This window comes from Python bivittatus, unplaced genomic scaffold, assembly GCF_059951505.1.
Source record: "Python bivittatus isolate LINGU-HERP-01145 unplaced genomic scaffold, Pbiv_v1 ctg000780_np1212, whole genome shotgun sequence".
In the NCBI taxonomy this organism is placed as follows: domain Eukaryota; kingdom Metazoa; phylum Chordata; class Lepidosauria; order Squamata; family Pythonidae; genus Python; species Python bivittatus.
Window position 1 is genome coordinate 3,069,067 of NW_028277108.1, and position 25,768 is coordinate 3,094,834.

The following is a 25,768-nucleotide window of genomic DNA, read 5'->3' on the forward strand; positions in this document are numbered from 1 at the left end:
AATGGCATGATACTTGATAATGAAAAATGACCTCCAGCCAGTTTGGGCATTCCATGCCACTTTAAGATGAGTGGGCTTCAGCTCCCAGTCTACAGCAAGAGCCTAACACAGTGTTGTCCAAACTTGGCCACTTTAAGATGAGTGGACTTCAACTCCCAGAATTTGAGATGAGTGGACATCCAGCCAGTTTGGGCATTCCGTGCCACTTTAAGATGAGTGGACTTCAACTCCCAGTTTGGGCATTCCATGCCAAGCATAGCAGCAATTTCTTTTGAGAGAAGGCAGTTGCTTTCTTTAAAAAATAGCATCCTCATGCTTGCCGCAGCTACTTATCAACTGCGCTTTAGCCCAACAAAACTGTAATTGAAGGAAAGTGATGTAACTGTTCCTTTGATTATAAGGAACCAAATATAGAATTATGCATTGATTGTTTCCATTTGCTGGACCACGCAAATCCAGAGCAACTAATGAATTCTTCACTATCATGAGCATGACAGCTTACAACCCAGTGATGCATTTTTTTCCTCATTTTAATCAGATTTTCTGAAGGAAATTCAGTATGGATTTAGTCCAACACTTTTCATACAATTGGAATATGCAGTTAGAGATGAGAAATGTAATTTGATTTACTTTACTACAAGTCGGTCTAAGATTCACTTCGCTTCCAATGTAATAGGAGGAGTAGAAAGATATGTCTTTGCTTGCAGAAATTCTCTGAATGCCTTTAGCATTAGCTTTGTTGTCAGATAATGATGAAGTTTCACTGGCATATGGTACCTAGCAGTAACAGAAGTGTTTTAAAATATCTGTTTTGATCAATTTTAATCATTTAAAATGCCTGATTTGCTGGGCAAAACAAAGTAAGACTCTATGTTTTGATTTCATGTAATATATATGCACTTAAGTAGGTATGACAGGCATATATTGTGTCTACAGCAAGAGCCTAGCAGAGTGTTGTCCAAACTTGGCCACTTTAAGCTGAGTGGACTTCAACTCCCAGAATTCCCCAGCCAGCCCCACCCCATGCTGGCTGGGGAATTCTGGGAGTTGAAGTCCACTCAGCTTAAAGTGGCCAAGTTTGGACAACACTGGCCTAGCATGATTTCAGTATGGCTGAACACCTCCTAGGAAAAAAGGGAACATTTAATCAGGTGTTGATTTTTCTATCACTATAGGGGAGACATTTAGTTGTGCCTTCTTCAAAACAAGCAAACAACACTCTTCATTCTACATAGCTCTCAAAGGATCCATTCAGTTTGGAGCTAGCTATGACATTCTGGTTTGAATTACACAGTAACTAGCCATATAACATAATTTTGATATGTGAATTCCAAGGAATTGATGAACTTCATGGGGAGAAAAATAATTTTATATAATCTAAGAACAGCAATTTAATTAGCTACTTGAACTCAGCTAAAATGTGTATTTCAGATCAGGACAGGTGCCATGAAGTCCAGTATGGGATCATATTTTTAACTTGTATACAGATTTTCTGAAGTTGGGGCAGTAGCCATGTTTTGCTGATAATACCAAACTGTTCAAGGTGGTAAAATCAAAAAGGGATAGCGGACAGCTCCAAAAGAATTTATCCAAACTGGTTGAAGGGGCTTCAGAATGGAAAATACAGTTCAGTAGAAGCTAAAATCCAGTTTTCTTATATACAATAATGTAATTTTTAGTTTTGTAATTAAGTTTATAATTAAGTTTGCAATGACTGAGCAGAAAAGGTATCTTGGAGTCACTACGGACAGAACAATTAAAACATCAGCCTAACATTCTGGGATCATTAGGAAAGGAATTAAAAATATAACTGACAATAAAATAATGCCTTTGTAGAAATGTGTGGTGGAAATGTAGAAATTTTGTAGAAATGTGGACATTTAGGGTCTTCTGTACAGTTATGGTCACTGCAGTTTTCAAGAATATTATAAAACAAAGAAGGACAGGCAAAATGATTAGGGACTGGAGCAGTTCCCCTATGAAGAAAGATGACCATAGTTAGGCCTGTTTAACTTGAGACAAAGGAAGATAAAGAAGATATGATAGTATATAAAATGCTCGCCGCAGGTAATGTAGATAGAATAAAAGTTTTCCCCCCCTCTCACACAATGTTAGAACTTCAAACTTCACAATGGCCTTCCACTGAGACTAAACTCAGATGATTCAGGACCAATAGTGGGAAATATTTTTCCACATTGTACACAGAGAGGGACGGGTGAATAGTCTCGCTTGTTCTTATCAGCACTTGAGACCAATGACCATGGGATTTTATTTATAAATTTGGGATTGGGACCTTGTTTTATAATGCTTCCATTCTTGTCTGCAGGTTTAGTCATGATGGATTGCATTTAGTGACTATCAACGTCTATCTTGTCTTCAGTGCTATTTAATACCTATCCAGAGACTGAAGGCAAAGTAAGTTCTGAAACATGCTGACACCCAGCTCTATAACTCTGTCACATCTGAATAAGGAAATATCCTAGATCAGTAACAGAAAGCAGCAATGAACTGTATGGAAGCCAATAATCTGAGATGAATTTTGGTAAATTTCAGGTTCTTTGGTTGGTTGGTTCCATCAGGAAGTAAGTAGATTATCTGTCTTAGAAAGTGCTGCACTATTTCTGAAGGAGCAGGAACATGATTTTTCTGCCTTTATATGCTCATACAATTATCATTAATGTTCACTGTTATAAAGCACTTTTCCTCCAGCTTTAGTTGATAAACCAACTAAAGCCAAAATCATAGAATCAGGAGTTGCAGCAGGCTATTTAGACCATGAATTCAACCTCCTGCTTTGTGTGAGAATTCAAAATGTCTATCCAGCCTCTGCTTAAAAGCTAGGTTATTACGTGGCGTACCTACTCACTGCCAGAACTGGACTGGCTGTTTAGCTACCAGGCCTGGTTTAACATTTTATTGTTTCTTCTGTCTAGATCTGCCCTACCCCTGCAATAACATGGAAACAGCCCTAATGGCTTAGGCCAAAGCCTATTTTAGTCCAACATTCTGGGACGAAGATGTTTCTGGGTGCTCACAAGCAGAAGACACTTACCTTTCTCCCACCATTGTTCCCTGCAACTGATACCTGGAGGCTCCAAGTCATATTTTGCCCTTTGGGTTCAGACTATCCTGGGGTAGTCCATATATATGCAGAAATGGCATATTCTCATTGATGGTTTTGGGGAATCTGTATGAGTGTTTAATTCTTGCAGCTTCGATCAGAAGGACTTGGCTTTCTTGTTGGAGTGCTGCTGGGAAATGGCTTGGTGTATTTAATCTTATCGCTGTGACTCCTAGTTTAGGAGGCATGTGACACATCCTAATCCATCTTCCTGATGCTACTTCCTGCTAAACCATATTTTTTCCACATTCAGATAAGTAATAAGATATTTGCTTAGGTTGTGATGAGTTTGGAGCAATACAGAGCAAACATCATTCATTGTTGCTTTTATTATGGAAGGTATGTATCACAAAGCATTGTGTGAGTTCTAGAAAGTTTGTAAGTGAGGAATGGAAGGCAAATAAGAAACAAATGTGGGACACTGATAAGGAAAGTAATTTCTATTTTCAGCCTCAGAGATGGAGATTTTGAATGTTTCCTCCATTTCCATTAAAAGTTTCAGGGTTGTTGTTGTTTTGCTTTTGCTAGATGAAGCTGCTATCAATGAAGCATTTTCTATCTCCCCACTCCTGGGGTTATCTGGCCTGCTCTCCACATCACAACTATCCCTGGGCATATGCAGAAATGTACATTCATGAAAGGAACTGAATAAAGCTTAATGGAAGCAAAGAGATCACATAATGCACTGATGTGGATGGCCTAGGCTTGTGTTCACTGTTGTATGCCCAATGAGTAGCAGTTAGCTTGAACCCACATGGCAACACTCACTGCCTCAGTTCATGTTGATCCTGCCCTGGTCTACTTCTTGAGAAGCAAAGAAAAAACAATGCTGGACCACAGAATGAATCCAACAAGTCCAACCTTCTGTTTTCAGCAGTTGCCATCCAAATATATTCATGAAATGAATATCCTGGAGATAACTGCTTGGCTCTAGCCTGTGGTACGTGGAGGTGATCAAGATGGAGATCGTGGCTACAACTCTAGCAACGAATCTCACAGGTTTTAAAAGCCATTTTGACTATTAGCCATCACACTTTAAGGTAAGGAATAAAATAAAAACTAGAGCATTTGATATAGTTTGATTACATTCATTTTTGTACCAAAAGTTTCTTCGTTTACTTTAAACCTTGTATAAAATACAATATGGCGTTACTAATGTGAAGATGTATAACTTAAAAATATTAAAACTACTCTCTCATTGTGCCAAAATGATTTGTTTTTTAATCAAGTAACAAATCCAAATTTATTATTAAACATTCAATCTTCCTTATTTAATTTGGAGTTACAAACACACAATAGCCAAATAATCTAGTTTACTGTCAATCAGATATTATATACATGCAAATAGTTTAAAACTTACAGTTGGTCCATTAATCTAGATAAATTTGAGATATAAGATAGCAGCTTTTGTATTCTTATACAATCAACTCTGTTCACTTGTAAAAATCTGAATAATTAACACTGGAAACCCTGTACTTTGTAAAAATAAATCTTTATCTGTAAATGGTATTATCAAAAACATATTGGCCCATGGGCAGTTATTTACATGATTTTAAATCAATAATTTACTCTGAAAAGGAAAACCAAAATAATATTTAATCTATTTTTAGAACATTATTTGTTTCAATTTGCCTCAGATAACTGACAGTTACAGTTTGTTATTAACTGAAAATAGGCTTAACTGATCATGAAAAATACTATTCCTATATTGCACTTCCCAGTGGAATATATATATGAGCTAAATTAATTGTGATATAATAATTTACTCTGAACCTTATCCCCGTAGTGCAAGCAATTCGAGGTGATAGAGATTAATTCTTGTTGGTTGTCTCTCAGATCAGATGACTGTACAACATCATATATTTGATAGTTCTGACAGTTTTCTATCAAATATTGTAAAGATTAAGACTTTTATACAAAATTTCTATAAGAAAGACTGAACATGTTTCTATACAGAAAAAAGAATGCACTCCTTAAAAAACAACAACAGTTCACATAGTTTTAAGTAAGACTGTCACAGTATTGAGAGACCGAAACGTAAGAAGCTTTAAAGGCACAGAAGAAAGCAACTGCTACATCTGCTATGCTTTTTAAGTTGTCTTATTCTAAACCAAAGCCTTCTGCATTTGAAATTCCAATTGTCAACTTTTGCTTCAGTTCCTTTTTGGTCTTGTATGGAGGCAGGCAGAGCTGGTTGAAGCAAGTGTGGGCAACAGGTAACCTAAAATAAGCGAAAGAAAATATACATATTAAATAAGAAATAATTTAGATGACTATATTAAACCATGGCTCTAATCCAGCATGGGACATGTGCAAATATGTATGCTCTGCTGCAAATAAGATGGCTCTATTCATTTGAAATCACACAAATTGGCACCCTCCATCAAAACAAAGAAAGGGTTATTGTGGAACAGGGAATTAGAATTTCTGTACCAGCAACTGACAACTTGAATTACTCTGAAATGTATGATGTTTAGCAATTCAGTATAATTTTACTGTAACTCTCCTGATACCTGGGAGTAACTAAGTATTATGATGGATCCCCCATTCATGGTAATTTGCATGGGGAGCAAAGGACAAAATGTGCATGATTTCATCAACATGCAAATCCTGAGACTTACATACTTGCATCGGACAAGCATAACCTTGGCATTTATGGGATGACCTGCCCATGTCAACATTTTGGCATCATCACATTTTGCTGAGATGCTGCTGACCCTATTTTGATTTAGAGGTAGAGAAGAAGGGGACTGACAGCAGTCTCAATCCACTTTTGCAGAAGGACTGAGGAGGATAGAGGAGCAGAATGGGGTGGGTCCTGGCCCTTGAATGTTCTTTTTGTTTTGTTTTTAGTGAATTCTTGACAAGCAGTTCTATAAATCTTATCAATGGCTTGGGCCATTTAAAGTAGCAGCCATCTACTTCTAGATATCCAGATAGGAGGTAAGCAAACAACACCTTCAAAGTTCACTAATTGGCTGACTTGCATTAATTTCATTCTGTAATGTTTGATTACAAGTCAGAATAATAACAGTAGAAGCCAAAGTTTTTACCAGTTTGTGGACGCTTCACTCTTTGAAATTTTAAAATTAAGGTCAGCCATTCCTCCTACAGGTACTCTGTCACTTCCTGTAGCAAAATGTAGGAGCTTTTTTTGAAGCTCAAGAGGAAATTCAAGTACTACTTCCCAGAAATTCCTAAATTTTAGACAAAACCCAGTGTTAGTGCCAATCAAAATCAGTTTCTATATATTAGATTTAAGAATTAAAGAAAAAAAAATACCGGATAGTAAGATCAGTTTTCTGGTAGCCATCATACTGTGTGTGTTTCTGGAGAGCATGCATGTCCAGCTCAGGACTTCCACATACTAGAATTTCAACTTCTTCAGGACGAAGCAGCTGCAAAATAATTACATTTAAAAATGGATTATATAAACTGGTCAATACTTTTCCTTTGCAATATTTGGAGTTTCTTTACTTAACCTTTCATTTCAAGAAAATGAAGGCTCAAGATAACAAAAGGCAACATTACAGGGAAAAAAAGGAAAATAAAGATATCAGCAAAAATTATAATTAAATCAAGTTTGACAACTTTAAGCTAAATGTAAAATTCCATAACACTGGTTTTCAAATTCAGTTTATATGAGGAAAATAATTATTAACTAAATATACAAATATTTTTCAAAATCAAACTTGCTTATAATCAAACTTCTTCAGTGCGGTCCTACCACTAATTTTATACTTTGGCAGTACTAGACTTAAACTGATTTAGTTCCATTACTGCCAAAGACTTAAATATAAACCTTATGTTTCTTATGTTACGTAAATAAATTATAATTATTAATGTGTTACCAATTTTTTTTGTTATGGCTATTGTTCTGGTTCGAACAAGAGTAAATAACACCTACACTGAAAACATCATACTTTGCACAATGACAAGCTTATCATTTTCCCCCCCATAAGCACCTCATCTTCTTTCTTACAGTAGCAATTTAACCAGGGTTTCCTAAGCTGAACATTCAGTTACAAACTATATTAACTTGGATAGTTTATTATTATTATTTTTTAAAAAATCAAAAGTAGATATTCATTAAAAAGAAATGAGTTAGATAGTTGTCTTGGGGGGATTATAATATTTTGGGGGAAGCTAGTTCCTTGCTCAGAAATGCCAGTGATACTTTTAAAGGATCTGAGATTCCAAGAGAAGGTCTAACTGCTATATTTTCCACATGTTTTCCTGGGAAGGGGCTCAGTTATCCTTCTCCCTAACCTCCACTATTATACCTGCACTTAAAAGGCTGGGAGGGAAGGTCTGGTAAAATAGAGAAAAGCCAAACAAATGAAAGTATTGTGACCTCATCACCCATCATATTACAGGTAGTCCTTGGATTATGACTACTCATTCAGTGACTGGGTTATGACAGTGCTGAATGAGGGGGACTTATGACTGGTCCTCAAAGTTCCAGCCATAGCAGTGCCCCCATGGTCACGTGATCATGATCTGGATGTTTGGCAACTGGCTCATATGATAGTTGCAGCATCCTGTGGTCACATGATTGCCATTTGCGACCTTCCCTGCCAGCTTCCCACAAGGAAAGTTAATGGGGAAGCCGACAGGGAAGGTTGCAAGTCACTCCTGTAAGCTGTTTCTGCCACTTTTTCTTCCAAGAAGATCTCGTACTCTGTAGCGTGCACATGCGTGCCCGCAGCACCCCCCTGCCCACATTCTATAGTGCATGCTTGGCTGGACTTACGCCAGGCCACAGCACCCACTCCCCTCCTAGCTGTACTCCATAGCACTCACCTGCCCGCTAGCCTGCTTGCGAGCCACCTAAGAAAAGGTTTGTTGTGACCAGGACTTGCAATTTCCTGCTGGCTTCCCCATTGACTTTGTTTGTTGGAAGCTGGCAGGAGGTCACACGTCGCACTCATGTGAGGTCCTTGCTGAATGACCCATGATCCTTGCTTAACAACGGCAACTGGGACTGCCATTATTAAGCGATGCAGTCACATGGCATCGTGCGTTACAGCCACATTGCTTAGCGGTGGAAATTCTGGTCCCAATTACCATCGTTAAGCAAGTACTACCTGTATAGGTTAATGTTACTGCTGCTTTTTTGTGGGGGGGAGGCTTTTCAAAAAAGTTTGCAAATCACAGATTTTAACTATATTAAATATGTACAATCTCTAGACTCAAATGTGCAGAGGTAATCTTCAATATATACTGCATTCTACATACATTTTTGTTCAATTTTTTTAATACTTACCATCAGTGCATAGGAAGCACAGACACTGTGAAATCCATAATAAAATGCAGCAAACTGTTTGTAGATTGATTTATTGAGAAGAAAGTCTACATAAAGCTGCACATACTCTGAAAAAGAAATTGTTCAGATTTTCTTTTGGCCAACATCAATCACAGCTGTTTACTGCAGTGGATTCAAAAACTCTGCTATAATATGAATATTTAGAATTAGTGCATTATTATCAGATGGAATTTTAGAAAACAGCTCAAATTAATTACATTATTTCTCAATACTTGCAAGTTTTACTATACCTTTTCTATTTTCATTGGTAACTGGAATTTTATCACCACCAGGCTTTAAGTCATAACACTTTATGACGCCAAATTCTTCTTGAAAAACCTGATGAGAAAAGGCACTCTAGTGAGATGCAGTGAATGGTTAACATGTCAAACTAGGACCGGAATACCCAATTTGAAATGTTCACTCAGTCTGCTAATTATTATGTTCAATATTCCTTCTCCCCTAGCAAGGTAGTGAGGTTAAAAGGAGTAAGAGAATAGCATGCATAGTGTCTCTCAAACTCCTTAAGGTAAGATATAAAGGTAATAGATACATACAAATTCTGTTACTCAGAATTTATGTCAGAATATTAAACCATTCAGTCAGATCATAGGATGTTTGGCAGAAATAGGATAGAGAAGTAGCTACCAAAACATCAATATAATATAGTTTACAATAATGTGTAATATTGGGAATGATTTAATGGAACCCTGCACTTAGCAGGGGGGTTGGATTAGAAGACCTGTAAGATCCCTTCCAACTCAAGCATTCTGGTGGTATTATTATTCTTATTATTCTTATTATTATTATTATACCTGGAAGGTTGAATAAAAGTCTTCTTCAACATTCCCTTCATAAGATAGCAGCTCATTTAGTCCATGAGCTAACTCCTGTAAGAAAATTTTGTGACATTTAAAATATACAGAACATCCTTCCTTCCTTATAAATCTTAGAAATGGAGATCACCTAGGTATGCACAAGCATTTCATACCAGATACCAAATGATACTCTTACTGCAGCAAATATGATTTATATATTGCTGCTTTTCCTTTTGAAACAGGTTCGTGAAGGCCAACCATTTTTACTTTCTGGATCTGTTTTTTAAAAGGAAAAAGTGGAAACTTATTTTTAGTATTTCCTATACAACTAATACTATATACTCAAAATGAGATAACATCTGCCCTATGATATAGTCTACAATTATGGTTGGTCACACAGTCAGCCAGATGTTTAGACTAGATTTGGCATTTTTATTCTCCTATCAAGTCCTTCCTAAGGACCTGGGATAGGCAGATGTTGTTTGATGGTGTTAAAGGTATTGTTGCAGGATATAAGCTGTTCCAAGTAAAGCTGCCTTTGGCAATTGACTGATGGTGATTTTGTCAATGTCGATGGTCTTCAAGGGTACTCCAGAAGTTTTGGGGTTGCACCTTGGGCGCCTATAACTATTGGTACTATCTTTGCTTTCTTTTGCCACAGTCATTCTACTTCTATTTGCAGGTCTTGGTATTTTGTGATTTTCCTCCAGTCCGTTCTCTTCTATTCCTCTGCCTCCAGGTATTGCAATGTCCACTATCCAGATTTTTTTTGTCTTTCTTATCAACAGTTGTTAAGTCTCGGTGTTATTGTGCAGGTGCTTGTCTGCTTAAATTCTGAAGTCCCAGAGTATTTTAGCTTCTTCATTTTCTATGACTTTGTCTGTTTTGTGGTCCTACCCATTCTTGCTTGCAGGCAAATGGTATTTCTTGCAGGTATTCCAATGCACCATTGTTGCTACTTTGTCATGCCGTTGTTTGTAGTCAGTCTGTGCAATCTTCCTGCAGCAGCTAACTAGGTGGTCCACTCTTTCTTCAGCTTTTTTGCAGAGGCGGCATTATTATTATTATTACCACTACTACTACTACTACCTTATAGGGTCAGGTAAATGGTCATGGCATATATGCCCATAATTAAAAACTGAGCTCTGTTGACCAGTGATAATAATATATGAAGTTGGCCTCAAATGTTGTTGAATTTGCAACAACAACAACAATAATAATATGCAGCCCAGCTCTCAGCGACTTTGGGTGGTTTTGAACATCAGTCTATGCACAGAGCTTCCTTCATCATCATACGGGGATAAAAAAAACCAGTGAAAATATCTCTGCTCCAAATTACCTATTTAAATGCTTTTCTATTATGTTTTATTTTTTAAAAATGAACTCTCTACAAAGTCCTTATTTTAATAACAAGCCCTTCTTTGAGCATGCAAGTTATATAGGGCTACTAGATCTGGGTTGCACAAACTCCTGATGACCACTAGGTGGCAGCAAAGAGACATAGAAAACTGCAACTTTATTGCCATCTACTGACTGTCAAGAGGTTTGCAATCCATATTTAATAGCCCAAGTATTACATCTTTCATAAAATATTAGCAAAGTATTTGTCCTATGTAGCTTTAAAAATGTGACATTTTTATCAGAATCTAGAAAGGTAATAAATTTATTTTAGCATATGAAATGCTGCCAAATCCCAACAGTTCTAAGAATGCTGGGTTATAGAGCTAGGCTGCAAAAATGCAAATTGCCATTTGATGAAAATAAGAAACAAGTATATTCTATATCTGATTGCTGCCACTTAGTGATTGTTCAGAGTTCTGCAGCACAGAACTGCTCTAAAAATTACAGCTATCTGTAAATACAGAAGTGGAACTGACCACTGACAAGCCTTTCATTCCAAATTATCCAAATTGCACATTATGTGCTCAATGGCAAATGTTTTTCTGAACCCACAAGGTGGGTGATAAAACCTCTTGGAGAGGGTTACTAAATGTTTCTGATACCTAATATACTGAAAGTAGATAGCTCATCCCTGATCTTAGGTATTTGTTTAGCTCCTGTAAAAACAAAAATGGTAAGTTTGTTTTGTGACATTACAATAATAAAGGGTTCAATGTTGAATCTATACATGCACATGGCAATCAGAATGGGCTCTTTCATGGCCATATTCCTTTAATGCTCTGATTTTTTAAAAATTGTTACTTATATGTGATCTGTAATTTAAAAGACTGTGTTTTGAAAAAGCAGCAAAATGTGTAGACATTTAGTAGACAATTAATATGAATAGAGTACTGGAGACACCAAACTTCTCAAGCTTACTCAGGGCCAGTGCAACATTCCTAAACTGATTACCAAAGGAGGCCCCTAAACTGTAAGAGGGTGGATTCATGTATCTCCTATTACTGAAGGTACATACATTTCCTCTCCAGATATTATGCTGAAAGGGGGGGGGGGAGCCCATATTTTCATTATTTCACTATAGCATGTGAGTAGTTCAATTACTGGCAAAACATCAGATGATTACTTACATGTGTGAAAGAGCTATCATCAACTGAGCATTACAGACAGATCTTAAATTGCCTGACACTTCCTCAACATGAATTAGTTCACAATTGTAACTAGTTCATAGTTGAGTTGCAAATATTACATACGATCATTTGGTGACATTTGTAGATAAAACATTATGCATCAGTTATAAAGTTCATTACTTCATTAGGGTAATTACTCATATGAACAGCATTCTAGCATATCCTAAACTAATTTACAACTGAGTTTAGGATGATAAATACGTTTTTCAGACATTGCATTTTGTTCCAACAAATAGTGCCATATTTGTTACAATGAATAATTTTAATCATGTACCAAAATAGAAATGGCCGTTTGATTCAGTACTGAAAACTTTCCAAATATGGCTAACAATATATATAACCTATATACAGCAAGTATAACATCACAACACATGGTAGAAGCAGAGTAGAGGTAAAGCATTATCTGTCATCACTGATGAATAATATATGCTATTTCTGAACTTTACAATGTTGCCATAATGTATGAATCTGCTAATGATAAAGAGGAACTTTGCACAATACAAGCAGTATTTTCTGCCCTATAAACACAATCTGAAGCTATACTGTCAAACCAATACTGAAAATAATAGAAAGTTGAAATTTCAAAATAACTCTTACACCTACCGGCATAACCCGACACAGGTCATCAATAGTAACATTACCAATTCCTACAGGTATATTCTGGTCACATGGTACAATGGGAGGACTAAGTAGTTTTTTGTAGCAGCACAGCGGAAATCGAATATCCAGCGTGATACTATTATAGACAGCTAATCCCATAAGCTAGATGATGAATGTTAAGTTTAAAATCATACTCTCATTTTAGGACATAATATTAGTTTCATTAAAGTTAGCTGACTTATAACAAATATTAAACAAGGGTGATAAAAACGTTACATACTTAGAATACTGATATTGCATCTGAATGTAATCTAATTTCTACATTAAATAATCCACCAACAAGCTTATTAATAGGCCACTGAATTCCTCCATAGCATAGGAATTTTTTCCAAAAAAAAAAAAAAAAATCCCAGAAGGCAACAAGCCACTTCCAAAATGTTGCCAAAAAAATGGCATGGATCCTATTTGCTTATTGTATAAGCAAACAAGGTCTTAAACACCGGTGTGTTTGTATCAAGTAGCCATAACAATTCAAGACTATTTTAAAACACTCTTTTATTCCTGCTTATGCCTATACTATATATTTGCTATGGAAAATTGATGTATCTCATGGAAACACTAAGGGTCTGTTCATAACTGCAACAATATTCCCTGTGTCTATTCTAATATATTGTATTTCTGCAGTAAACATTACGTAAAATTATTTAACTATGAGTTTGTAAAATGGAAAACCACCAGCACATCATCTTCTGATCAGCTTAGGATGGAAACAGGAACACTTTTCAAAAAACATACATTCTATTCCAGATTTTTTTCTTAACTGAAATTTCAGATATAGCCACGTTCACTGCAAAAAAAATTGCAATGATGTATTTAGTGGTATCTTCAAGATAAAAAAAATTATTGTGACATACAGTAGTTTTTTTTTTTTTTTATGATGAGCCACTTCATTAGATACTCTGGCCATGAAAGCTAATGTCATACATAAATGAGCCTGTATTTCAGGTCCTGAAATTTCTTATTGAAATTGCAGTCAAACCTCATTTACTGAAAATGTAATAACCGTAAAATGGCTGAAAGCAAAGTAAATAAAGCTCAAAATGTACCTTTTCAAGCAGTTGATGGGATTCTCTAATTATCAGTCATCAGAAAATCCAGATAAATAGCTGCTTTGGGATACTGACATGCTCCAAATTAATTCCATTAAAGAATGTCTGCTTACATATACTATATTTAATTTTTATAGGTGGAAGAATTATTTATATTTAGAGTATTAGACAAAGAAACTATTATTTCTTTAATGCAGCTATATGTAATCTAAGGGCCAGTTTAGTGTAGTGGTGAAGGCCCCAGGCTAGAAACTGGGAGATTGTGAGTTCTAGTTTCACCTTAGGCACAAAGCCAGCTGCATGACTCTGGGCCAATCACTTCTCTCAGCCCTAGAAAGAAGGCGATGGCAAAACCACTTCTGAAAATGCTACCAAGAAAACTCCAGGGACTTGTCCATGCAGCTGCCAGGAGTCAAAATTGACTCAAAGTCACATACAAACACATGTGTAATATATTGCATTTAAATAGCTGCTTTAAAAATACAAATTATCTGGCCATTATATTGACATAATGATGCTATAACCAAGCAAAGTTAAATTTTCCTCAATAAATTCCTCCTCAGTGAGATTTTATTTTAGGGACCAAGTTCAATTCCCATCATGACAAGTCAGTATGTTCCACTGAAGAGGGGTGAATCCCTTTTTGTATGTGGAATAATAATAATTTTTTAATGGGATTTAAACATCTGATCTCTTACCAGCAATCCTTATTTTTGTACTCTTCTACAATAGATACTTCAAGCAAAGATATAACTACAGGTAGTCCTCATTTAGCAACTGTTTGCAGTTATAAGAGTGATGAAAAAGTAACTTTGTGACCAATCCTCTCATTTACGACCTTTGTAGGTCTGTAAAGCAAAGGAAAGCTGAAGTAAGATCATATGCAGATTCATGGTTTCATTTAGTGACTGCTTCACTTGGTCATTAAACGAGGACTACCTGTAATGTGTTAGTTCTAAAATTCCCAATTCCTGGGTACAGACAACTTTTTAAACATTATTTTTTTGTCCAGAAACTGGCCACCATTACTCTCAATCCACAACTCTCCTGTTTAACATATTAATTTGTGCCAATGATACAAGCTTCCTTTATTAATAATGAGAGAAGTGACAGTAAACAACACCCTACTCTTTTGCAATGAATTATTTATTTTCATATTTGAAGCATTCTGTCAAATACATAGTTTTTAAATCACAGCTAGTTTCTGTGTTGGCCTCCACTGAACATAAACCTATAAATACATTCAAATGAATGCTTTGTAAAGGAAAAAAATAAAAATACATTAAAAATTCAAAGAATCTTGACATGGGGTATCAGCTGTGTATACAGCACCTTCTAGTGGGCAGAAAAGGATACAGCTCCAACCAATCGGAATTCAGAGTAATTATCACAGTTCAAACTACTAAACCAATGACAGTGAGAATCTTTGTGGTATGTAAACATCCCTGTAGGAGAGAATAAATGTTTTTAAAATAAAATTCTATTACTGTTCTCTAAAGATACTGTGATCTAAGTCTAGAATTTTCATTCTCATCTCTAAAATATGCCCAAGTAATGGTTTTAAATGACTGTATGCCCGTATCATTACAGCAAGATAATAATTTCTCTAGTCACAAATTGTATCACTAGTTTTATTTCAAATACTGAAATATAACAACATCGAAAGGTCAGCTGGAGAAAACAGAAAATATTCTAATTTCATTTTTATCTGAGATGTTTATGTCAGTTTTTGACCATAAAATATTTTACAAAACAATTAAAATGTAACTGTAATATTTAATAATATTTAAGAAATAATATTTAATATATCAATGTATATGTTATTCTAAATATAAAACATACAGTGGGGCAAAAAAGTATTTAGTCAGCCACCAATTGTGCAAGTTCTCCCACTTAAAAAGATGAGAGAGGCCTGTAATTTTCATCATAGGTATACCTCAACTATGAGAGACAAAATGGGGGAAAAATCCAGAAAATCACATTGTCTGATTTTTAAAGAATTTATTTGCAAATCATGGTGGAAAATAAGTATTTGGTCACTTACAAACAAGCAAGATGTCTGGCTCTCACAGACCTGTAACTACTTCTTTAAGAGGCTCCTCTGTCCTCCACTCGTTACCTGTAGTAATGGCACCTGTTTGACCTTGTTATCAGTATAAAAGACACCTGTCCACAACCTCAAACAGTCACACTCCAAACTCCACTATGGCCAAGACCAAAGAGCTGTCGAAGGACACCAGAAACAAAATTGTAGACCTGCACTAGGCTGGGAAGAGTGAATCTGCAATAGGCAAGCAGCTTGGTGTGAAGAAATCAACTGTGGGAGCAATAATTAGGAAATGGAAGACATACAAGACCACTGATAATCTCCCTTGATCTGGGGCTCCATGCAAGATCTCACCCTGTGGGGTCAAAATGATCACAAGAATGGTGAGCAAAAATCCCAGAACCACACAGGGGGACCTAGTGAATGACCTGCAGAGAGCTGGGACCAAAGTAACAAAGGCTACTATCAGTAACACACTACGCTGCCAGGGACTCAAATCCTGCAGTGCCAGATGTGTCCCCCTGCTTAAGCCAGTACATGTCCGGGCCCGCCTGAAGTTTGCTAGAGAGCATTTGGATGATCCAGAAGAGGATTGGGAGAATGTCATATAGTCAGATGAAACCAAAGTAGAACATTTTGGTCTAAACTCAACTCGTTGTGTTTGGAGGAGAGAGAATGCTGAGTTGCATCCAAAGAACACCATACCTACTGTGAAGCATGGGGGTGGAAACATCATGCTTTGGGGCTGTTTTTCTGCAAAGGGACCAGGACGACTGATCCCTGTGAAGGAAAGAATGAATGGGGCCATGTATCATGAGATTTTGAGTGAACACCTCCTTCCATCAGCAAGGGCATTGAAAATGAAACGTGGCTGGGTCTTTCAGCATGACAATGATCCCAAACACACCGCCCGGGCAATGAAGGAGTGGCTTCGTAAGAAGCATTTTAAGGTCCTGGAGTGGCCTAGCCAGTCTCCAGATCTCAACCCCATGGAAAACCTTTGGAGGGAGTTGAAAGTCCGTGTTGCCCAGCGACAGCCCCAAAACATCATTGCTCTAGAAGAGATCTGCATGGAGGAATGGGCCAAAATACCAGCAACAGTGTATGAAAACCTTGTAAAGACTTACAGAAAACGTTTGACTTCTGTCATTGCCAACAAAGGGTATATAACAAAGTATTGAGATGAACTTTTGATATTGACCAAATACTTATTTTCCACCATGATTTGCAAATAAATTCTTTAAAAATCAGACAATGTGATTTTCTGGATTTTTCCCCCCATTTTGTCTCTCATAGTTGAGGTATACCTATGATGAAAATTACAGGCCTCTCTCATCTTTTTAAGTGGGAGAACTTGCACAATTGGTGGCTGACTAAATACTTTTTTGCCCCACTGTACCATCATGTTTATAGGAATAGTGATAACAATTCTTTAAAAAAATTCCAAAGAAGCACTACCAATTAACACTGCTTCATAATTCAGATACCCTTTCCTGAATTTCTTAATTTCTTTTAGCTTGAATACTAATTGAGGAGAAACATACCCAGGCAGGGAATCTGATATCCTTTGTATGCCACTAAAAGGCCCTGTTACTGGGAGAATACAGAGCAGGGCTATCACAGATGATCCAAGTGTGCAGTAGATTGATATGCAATGAGATGATCTAAAGGTCTTTGTTTTGTTCATCACAAACTTCATCACAATCAAGCAAGTTTTGATTTATTAATTTTCATCTTAGTTTGTTAAATATTAGAAGAACTTAAATACTCACCATAATCTGGCTGAAAAATCTGCCTAATTAGAAGAAGAAACCATTCTTTAGTTAGTCCACCCATGTCAAGACCAGCTTCTCCTACAAATGTAACTTTCAATTTCTTTTTTAAATCTGCTCTCTTCCTTGTGAGCTATTTAAAATAAAAGTTAAAATATGTCATCTTATTAAAAAAAAACAAGATAATAATGCAACATTAATGCAACATTTATAACACAAACTAAAATTCAAATGTACTGAAAAGCAAATGGTTAGCCCTAGAAAGATCAGCTGAGTATGGGTTTACATTCTCTTTCCACCCCCTTTCTATTTCTATTAGTAGAAGTTATAGTTTTATTATATTCAACATAGGTCAGATCTCACCTTCAGTAGTGTGTTAGGTTCTAGGCATTATATTCTAAAAAAGATGCAGAGAAACTGGAACAGATGTTTAGTAGATTGAAAACTAAGCCTTACAAAGAGAGGAATTGGGTATGTTTAGCTCTGAGAAAGATAAGCGAGTGGGTATGTTAACGCTCATCACGTACTTGAACAAATGTCACTCCAAAAAAGATCAAGACTTTTTCTCTATTATTTCAGTGTATGCGACATATTATAATATTATTGGAAGGAGATTTTGGTTTAACTTTAGGAGAAAATCCTAATGATGAAAGCAGATTGATAGTGGAACAATTCCATTCCCTGGATATGTTCAAGCAGAGGCTAGACAGCTATTTCCTGAGGATGCTTTAATTTGGATCTCTGCACTGAGCATGGAGTTGGACGTGAGGTCCTGAACTGCCCCTTCAGGTTCTATGATTCTGTGTTTTACATCCTTTCTCCTTCATCGTTTACCTTCTCTGTGCAAATGCCAGAAATAAAGACTTCTGGGACTTATCACCACAGTTTACCCTTACATCTGAACTAGGAACTGTGGACAAATAAAAAAAATGTATGACTTGGATATGCCAAGGATATCAATCTGAACCTGTGAGGAATTCAAAGTATAGGCGTTTCTTTCTACAGTTTTTATAGAAACTATTTTGCATACCTCATCCAATGAATCACTAACTAGGTGCATTCTTCTCACTTTCACATTTAGGAACAGCATATTCATATCAGGTCTCTGCCTCCGAGATACTTTATCCACAAGGCTTTGCTGTTCCAAATCCAAAGAGGGGGTGGGAAGAAAAAAAATTAATGGTTATATATTGTCCTCTATGTCTTTATGAAGGATAGATACTATGTTGGTGAACTAATTTTTACAACCTAAATATCTATTATTAAAATATGTTTCTACACAAGCTTAATAAATTATGGATTGCTAATATTCCATCAAATCTCCACAGTTGACAAAATATATACTTAAAAAAATGATATACCAAATACAATGTTTGTGAGGTTAAATAATAGGATCTGCTTAGAAGTATTTTTGATATAGCAATGTAAGTATTACCAAGTAAGTATAAACATAGGCATTCAGTGATATAGGCATCTTTCCTCTGTGGATTTTTTTGACAGGATATGCTGTATGAGAGAAATTACAGTACTGATACAGAAATTTAACATACCCTCTATACTTAGCTTTTAGAATTTTCTAGCAACTAACTCCTCCTTACAACCGTTACGCCCACATATCTTATAACACACTGTAGGAAAGAGGAACACTGAGGTGAAAATAGTTACATCTATCTGTAAATGTAAAATTACAATTCTAGCAACCGAAAAGTCATTCCACCCTGGTATTTAAAAGAACATAATCCTTTTACAGCTTGTTCCATAATTGTTTCACATAATTATCTTCCCTCTTTGAAATTACAAGTGTTTCATCATGCTTGTTGACTTAAGTAGGAATTAGGTCAGCAAATAAGCAGCAGATATTATTTCAAATTACAAGACACCTGGAAGAGTTTTCATCCCTCTGTACAGAGCATAAATAATCCAAAATAATTTTTGTAGATAATAATAATTTATTAAACATATATGCCACCCAACTCCTAGCAACTCTGAGCATTTAAGTTAACTTATAGCTTAAGCTATATCATACCAGAACTCTAAATGAATATATATTGGCCTGCAGAACAAAGTGTTCAATATCTAAAATTACATTATTTCAATTCATTTAATAAATAAGAATGCTTACCCGTGCAATATTTATCATTTGTTGTTCTGAATCCCTTTGAATAATAACTTTTTTTGCTGCTATAGAAATAATGAATGGATATTGACAGAAGGAAAACCTGAATGATAAAACATTACACATATATGTGTGTATATATTTATATTGAAAGAAACTGATGGAAGTAATATATAAAGAACATCATTTGAATTACAATAGGTAAATATAAAAAAACTTACAAAAGAACTTAACTGCTTAACAGTTCATAATGTATACACATTTAGCTAATTCAAGCGACACAGAATTCCAACACTATATTTGCTGAGTAATGTAGTCTGTCATTTCATTTTCATGGGAAAAAGAGATAATCTTTCAAGCTGTCTATTGCTGTTCTTCTACAGCTTATTTCTACACCTGTTTTGCCTCTACTTATATTCATTTGCACTTGGAAACTAGAAATAACACTAGTTAGGGACAACTTACTTGTATCCTATTGAAAAACAACTGAAACCTTGTGAGAAGTCATGAAGAAAAAATGGACATTGGGGAAACTCTACAGAGTTTACCTATGAGCCAAAGAAAGACTACAAAAAGCCCCTATGATGTAGTTTAATAATTATCAAAGAGGTTCAGGCAATCTTTTTCCTCCTCCTCTTACAGAACATAAATGTATAGTGATACAAAAAATGAAATCACATTTTCTCCATCAAATGTATATTGATATTCTGGACAGTTGAGACATAAAAGAATTATTAAACAGTTTCCTCCAGCATAGTGCCTGCCATTGCACTGGACTGATGGTTCAGAATTATGGTCATTGAGAAATATAGATGATGCAGACCAGAACATATTAAGCTAATTAGATAGAGGAAAGCTAGACCCTAAAGAACATCCTGATATGGTTAATGAAAAGCACTGAAGTGGAATCTGATAGAACAGCATATAGACATTTCGAATAAGTGAGCCTTAATGGCATTATAGGCAGCTATAACAGCTACAGCTATAATTAACTCACAGAAATGATCCTGGATATCTGATCTTCCACTAACCCTCCACTCAAAAATTAAAATACTTTATACATTCCACAAAGCACATTAATGTTTTAAGAATATTAACATTAATTTATTGTTAACATTAAACGTTAATTAACAATGTTAACTTTACAATTAACACTGAAAACACAATTCTCTCCTTTCAATGTCTGGGAACTATACACAAAGAAAAAATGACAATCTGAAATACCAAGAAAGGCTATACTGCCTTTACACTAAGGTGTCTGGAAAGTTGTCTTGGAAAAACTCCTTTATATTTCAAAACAGTTCAGATTGTGGCAAATATTAAGAATAAAATAGAAAAAAATATGTTGACAGTTTGTTGTGAACGGATATGCAATTTACTTTGACTGAAAAAGCACAATTTCATTTATGCGAAAATGACATGTTGAATTTGTTAAGAACTAAAAGCTAAAGAAAAAAATGTGGAAATTATAATCTGGAGCAGGTTGATAACCTGTGTATCAGCTATAAAGTATTGTAAGATGACTCTTTCAGGAATAAAAATTTACTATTAAACTTTTATTTTTAAAATAAATAATCCCTTACCTATGAGAATTTCCATAACACTGCCAGTTATGATAGTCTTCCATGAGATCAATATGATCTAGTGTAGAATTATAGAAATCCGTATATGGAATAAGAGAAGGATTAGCTAGACTATTTGAAGCATCTGCAACGACATATTTAGTTATCAGTAATAATGTCTGGCAACCTTGTTAAAAAAATGAAATTAAGACTTGTTAAAAAGAGAATAATTTTCTTTGATGCAATAATATTCTCCAATGGATAGGATAAGTTTAGATTTTTAAAAGCATCAGTAGAACCAGAGAACTTTACATAGTTTGTGATAGTAACATACTGTATGTAATTCTGACCTGCTTAATGTCCTTCAGTCTTAGTAAAGATGAACACTTAAGCTACTGCAGCATTCTTAGTTTAAGTAACATTTTACTTTTATATTCTTAAATAACTTAAACAGTATCATTGCAGTAATATAATAGTTTACACTGGTATTCTTTCTTAACATAAGCATATAATAGGCTAATTAGCTGTAATCATAAAGTCCCCAAACCATTAAAAATATCACTACTGTTATAATGTGGAAACTTTTAAATATTTTCTCTGTAAAGGTGGCTTAAAATAATTATAAAATAAAATACTATACCATTTAAAGGCTATAAATACATTCTGTTGAATGTTTTCTGCTATTATGTAATACTGTTGGTTTAAGGAGAAAAAGACTACTTTTATACTGACATAATTAGCTATGATTTAAGGCCTTATGGCTATTTTAAATAAAATATCAGAAGATAAAAAACATTAATTGCATCTAAACAAACTTACTAAATAGAGACAAAACTTTGGTTGCTGATGGAATCCACCAGGTACATTTCTCCATAGGAGGCAAATCTTCAGGTTTTGCAGGAAACAGACGCAAAGAAATAAATTGTAGCATTCTATCTATAATCTGCTTGATTCGCTTCTGTGACATCCTATAAAAATATATGAACATTATTTTTATAATAGCATGAGTACTAATGGAATTCATAGTTTTTAATAGTGTTTCATAAAACAATCATGAGGAATATAAATAATCTGGAGAGAACAGTATTAAATTGGCAGCAGAACTATTAACCTTTTCTATGAAAGTTAACTGTTAATTTTTCTAACCAACTGTTGCCAACATGGCATCTATAATACTATTACAGAGTAAATATGAATTAGTGAATTTATGTCATTGAAATCAGTGGGTCCAGTGGCAAAAACTTTAGTATTAAAAACAGACACAGAATTTCCTTGTACAGTACTTTGAGAAAGTCAAGGTCACTCAGGGTCATTTCTCATTGCACTAGATTGTGTGGGTTAATATTTTTGCTGTAATAATGATTGTTTAACTGATATAAAACATAATTTATGTATTTTATAATGCCTGATGAAAAGTCTGAGCAAGATTTGTTCAACAGTTGCTAGTACTTTAGGGCATTTTGATTGCCATATATAGATAATAAACATCTATACTAACTGAAAGCATAAAAAAGCCATGATTTTAAACAACAGAAAATAGTTTACTTCTTAAACCAGTGAATTAGGTAGTGATGATCATCTTCGGTTAAGGCAGCAATCTGTCTTAGCAAGTGAGCAAAAATAACATATGTTGTTGTGTTACTGAACAGAGGATTCTGAAAAAGATTAAAAACACTTCATTAGTACACATTAACAAAAAACAAACTGCATCTCTCCAAGTTATAATAATATTACTGAAAGTATAAGTTATTTTGATTGGTTCTGATAACGTATAACCCAACTCTGGATTTTTCCCATCATGGAGCAACACAGTTATGTTTGATTGCTTTAAGATTATTTTTCTTTAAAAAACTGACATTTCCTCTGACTCCTGGTGATTTTATGGGTAGGTTCAATTTAGTGAAGTAGCTATACAACACCCCTAGAAGCTGAAAGGCTGCCTCTTCCCTTGCATGAAGACAGACACAGAGTACTGTATGATTCCGTAAGTGACTAATTGGTAGGCAAGCAACCCTACTCATCAGGGCTCTTGAGCTATGATGGAGTCAAGCTATAAACAGGAATAAGCTGAGACTGTCCCAGTACTAATCATATCACTGGGATGAAAGCACATATTAAGCCGATTCACTACATTTCAATAGTGAACTATTACTGCACAGCAATAACCTTTTAGACACAGATACCTTGTTTTGCACCTGAACAAAATCCAGTCAGGATAAAAGTAGCCTTCAGCTTCCCTCGATAAATTTCAATCAGGAAGATACACTGAAGTGCTAACTGACATCATAAATGATCATGCTTACACACATATAAATATGAATACGTGCACTATGATGTTTCAAACAGTAAGACTGATCTTTTCTTGCATTTAAGCTCCATCTGCGAGTAGATAAATGGGTACTCCCGTTTAGATGGGAGGAACCGGCAGTGCTGCGCAGGGGAGCAAAATACCGGTGCTGGCCGAACTCCGAATGCAGCCGGCATGAGCGGCGAGCGGCGAGGAAGATCTACGGAGGAGGAAAAGCCCGGATGACCCCCTAGCGACCCCTGCTGGTCACATAACGTAATTAAGTGTAGAACTGTAATTGTATAATATGTACTTTGTGAGCCGCCCAGAGTTCCCCATTGGGGGGAGATGGGCGGACAATAAATCGAATGTAATAAACAAACAAACAAACAAACAAATAAATAAATATCCCCCTGAATTAACTTTTTTTTCCCTTCTTACCTGCAGAAGTACAAAATACGCTCTGAGATCATCTTTTGTTTGTGGCCTGAAAGAACATGAGTAAGTGAAACATGAAAGATACAATCTAAGTATGTGAATGCATGCTCACATGCATTCTGTATTAAGTAGAACTACAACTAATTTTATACTAGCTAGATGTGCATAAATGATGAAGTAGTTATTTAAGAATAAATATGAAGGCATATCACTCATAACCACATATTATAAATGGTTAATGTAAATACCGAAGACTGCTTTAACAGATACAGATTACATGTAAATATATTCTGAACTCTAGAGGACAAAACCATTAATAAGATGTGGTTCTCTGAATTATGTGACAAAATTATCCTTAGTTATATGCAAAGCTTTGGAGCTATAAAATAACATGAGATTTTTAATTGGAAGGGGAAAATGTTTTGCATGTGTTCATGTGAGTTTTTGTCAGATTTGCTTATTAAAAATTATTATATATTAATAAGCTTGTAAACTGTATGACTTTACTGTACGTTCTGCAAGTTACTTATTAGGTAAAATTCCAATCCAGGGGAAATTAAAAACTCATGTGTCATAGACGTATATAAAAGTTATTTGTATTTACCCTTTCCATTCATGCAATAAACCATTAATTATTCCTTTTAGGACACACTTCTGGATATCTTGAGGCTGGAACAAATGAAAAAGGAGGGAAACAACAACCCAAATAGATTTTTATCAACAACACAGTTTAAACAATTAGTATTATCCTGGAGTGGCCAGATCACAATTGTAAACAAGCAGAACTTAAAACATTTACATAAAATGCAATACATTTTTAAAGCATAATTCTGAAATGCGGAAGAAATCTCAAAATGTCAAGTAGAATTAATAAATTACAATAAATAAAATCATCAATCTGTAGTCTCTTATCTAAGTTCAATATTTCTATATGAAACTCACTGAATTCACACACACATACCCTTTGTGTTCTTTCCTTTCTTTATTGGGACAAAACATATAAACTGATGTTCGCTTTTATATAGTGGGGCAATGCATTTTCTGATATCTTGTGCACAGCAACATGCAATATTTATAGCTTTCTATTTTGGTAGTAAATGGTTGATATGCTGTTAGGCATGGGCAAATAGTACCCAATGACCATACCTCACATTTGCATTAAGAAGAAAAAGGGAGATCCATTCTGTTTGTTTTCTATAAACTTGAATAAACGTAAGCATGATTATAATACAGTAAAATAGATCCTATTTCAAATTGACTAATATTTTGTTATTAGTCTTCTTAAACACATTCTACCAAAAAGCATGTTTGGTTTGAAGTAAAGGTGTGTGTGAAAAATTTTGAATTCAAACTGTTTTGGATTCCAAATATTCAGTTTTGACTGTGAAACAGCTGCTCTGAATGCAAAATGGGCTGTTTCATGTTTGTAACAGCTGCTTTGTACAAAGGCGATATTTCAGATCCAAGGTATTTCAAATCTGAAACATTTTACCAGTTATTGGTTATATTGTAGTCAAGTGATAGTAATTCTATCATTCTGACAAAACAGCAACAGCTGCAGATGCTGCTGGCTCAGACTGTGTTTTGCAGCTGATCCACACTCTCTCTACACTGCTATAATTCTAATGAATGGTAGGTTTTTTGATTAATCCTCAAAGTAGCAAATCCTGATTTGATGTAGTTTTCATTACAGGAATCTGTAACTTTGCATTATGTCATATAATTCTTCTTTAAATAGTTACGGCCATTTGCAAATGTTGCTCCTGAGACAGATGATAGATAGATAGATACAGTAGACATACATTTATTACAGTTTCTAAAATATTAGTTTCTACTGTAATGGAGAAAGCCCTTTGTGCCTAAAACTTTACAAAATGTTTACTTTCCATTTCTAGGCTTATTTTGAAAAAAAAATCATTTCATTGTAAGACACCAATTCTACTATGGTATCACTTGACTACAGTATAACTAATAACATACTAAACTGTAATGCTGAAAGTTATGA

General features: G+C 35.1%; 1 protein-coding gene across 3 annotated transcripts in view; it reads right to left on the bottom strand.

The window, feature by feature from the left end:
- Positions 1 to 3,453: 3,453 nt before the first annotated feature.
- The window catches only part of HECTD2 (HECT domain E3 ubiquitin protein ligase 2), a 49,560-nt gene continuing 27,245 nt past the window's right edge, over positions 3,454 to 25,768 (bottom strand). Inside the window, exons 6-21 of one of the 3 annotated variants that reach the window (XM_007425014.3) lie at positions 24,368 to 24,432; positions 23,767 to 23,812; positions 22,584 to 22,693; positions 21,858 to 22,006; positions 21,060 to 21,183; positions 19,483 to 19,579; positions 18,391 to 18,498; positions 17,361 to 17,493; positions 14,898 to 14,986; positions 12,436 to 12,594; positions 9,242 to 9,316; positions 8,678 to 8,765; positions 8,388 to 8,494; positions 6,404 to 6,519; positions 6,175 to 6,318; positions 3,458 to 5,342 (exon numbers count right to left, since the gene is read on the bottom strand). In XM_007425014.3, coding sequence (XP_007425076.1) covers positions 5,222 to 5,342; positions 6,175 to 6,318; positions 6,404 to 6,519; positions 8,388 to 8,494; positions 8,678 to 8,765; positions 9,242 to 9,316; positions 12,436 to 12,594; positions 14,898 to 14,986; positions 17,361 to 17,493; positions 18,391 to 18,498; positions 19,483 to 19,579; positions 21,060 to 21,183; positions 21,858 to 22,006; positions 22,584 to 22,693; positions 23,767 to 23,812; positions 24,368 to 24,432 — 1,731 coding nt within the window. In that variant the 3' untranslated portion in view covers positions 3,458 to 5,221. Of the gene's footprint in view, positions 5,343 to 6,174; positions 6,319 to 6,403; positions 6,520 to 8,387; positions 8,495 to 8,677; positions 8,766 to 9,241; positions 9,317 to 12,435; positions 12,595 to 14,897; positions 14,987 to 17,360; positions 17,494 to 18,390; positions 18,499 to 19,482; positions 19,580 to 21,059; positions 21,184 to 21,857; positions 22,007 to 22,583; positions 22,694 to 23,766; positions 23,813 to 24,367; positions 24,433 to 25,768 lie in introns of all 3 variants that reach the window. The other 2 variants (XM_088128959.1, XM_025164643.2) reach the window with 2 other exon arrangements.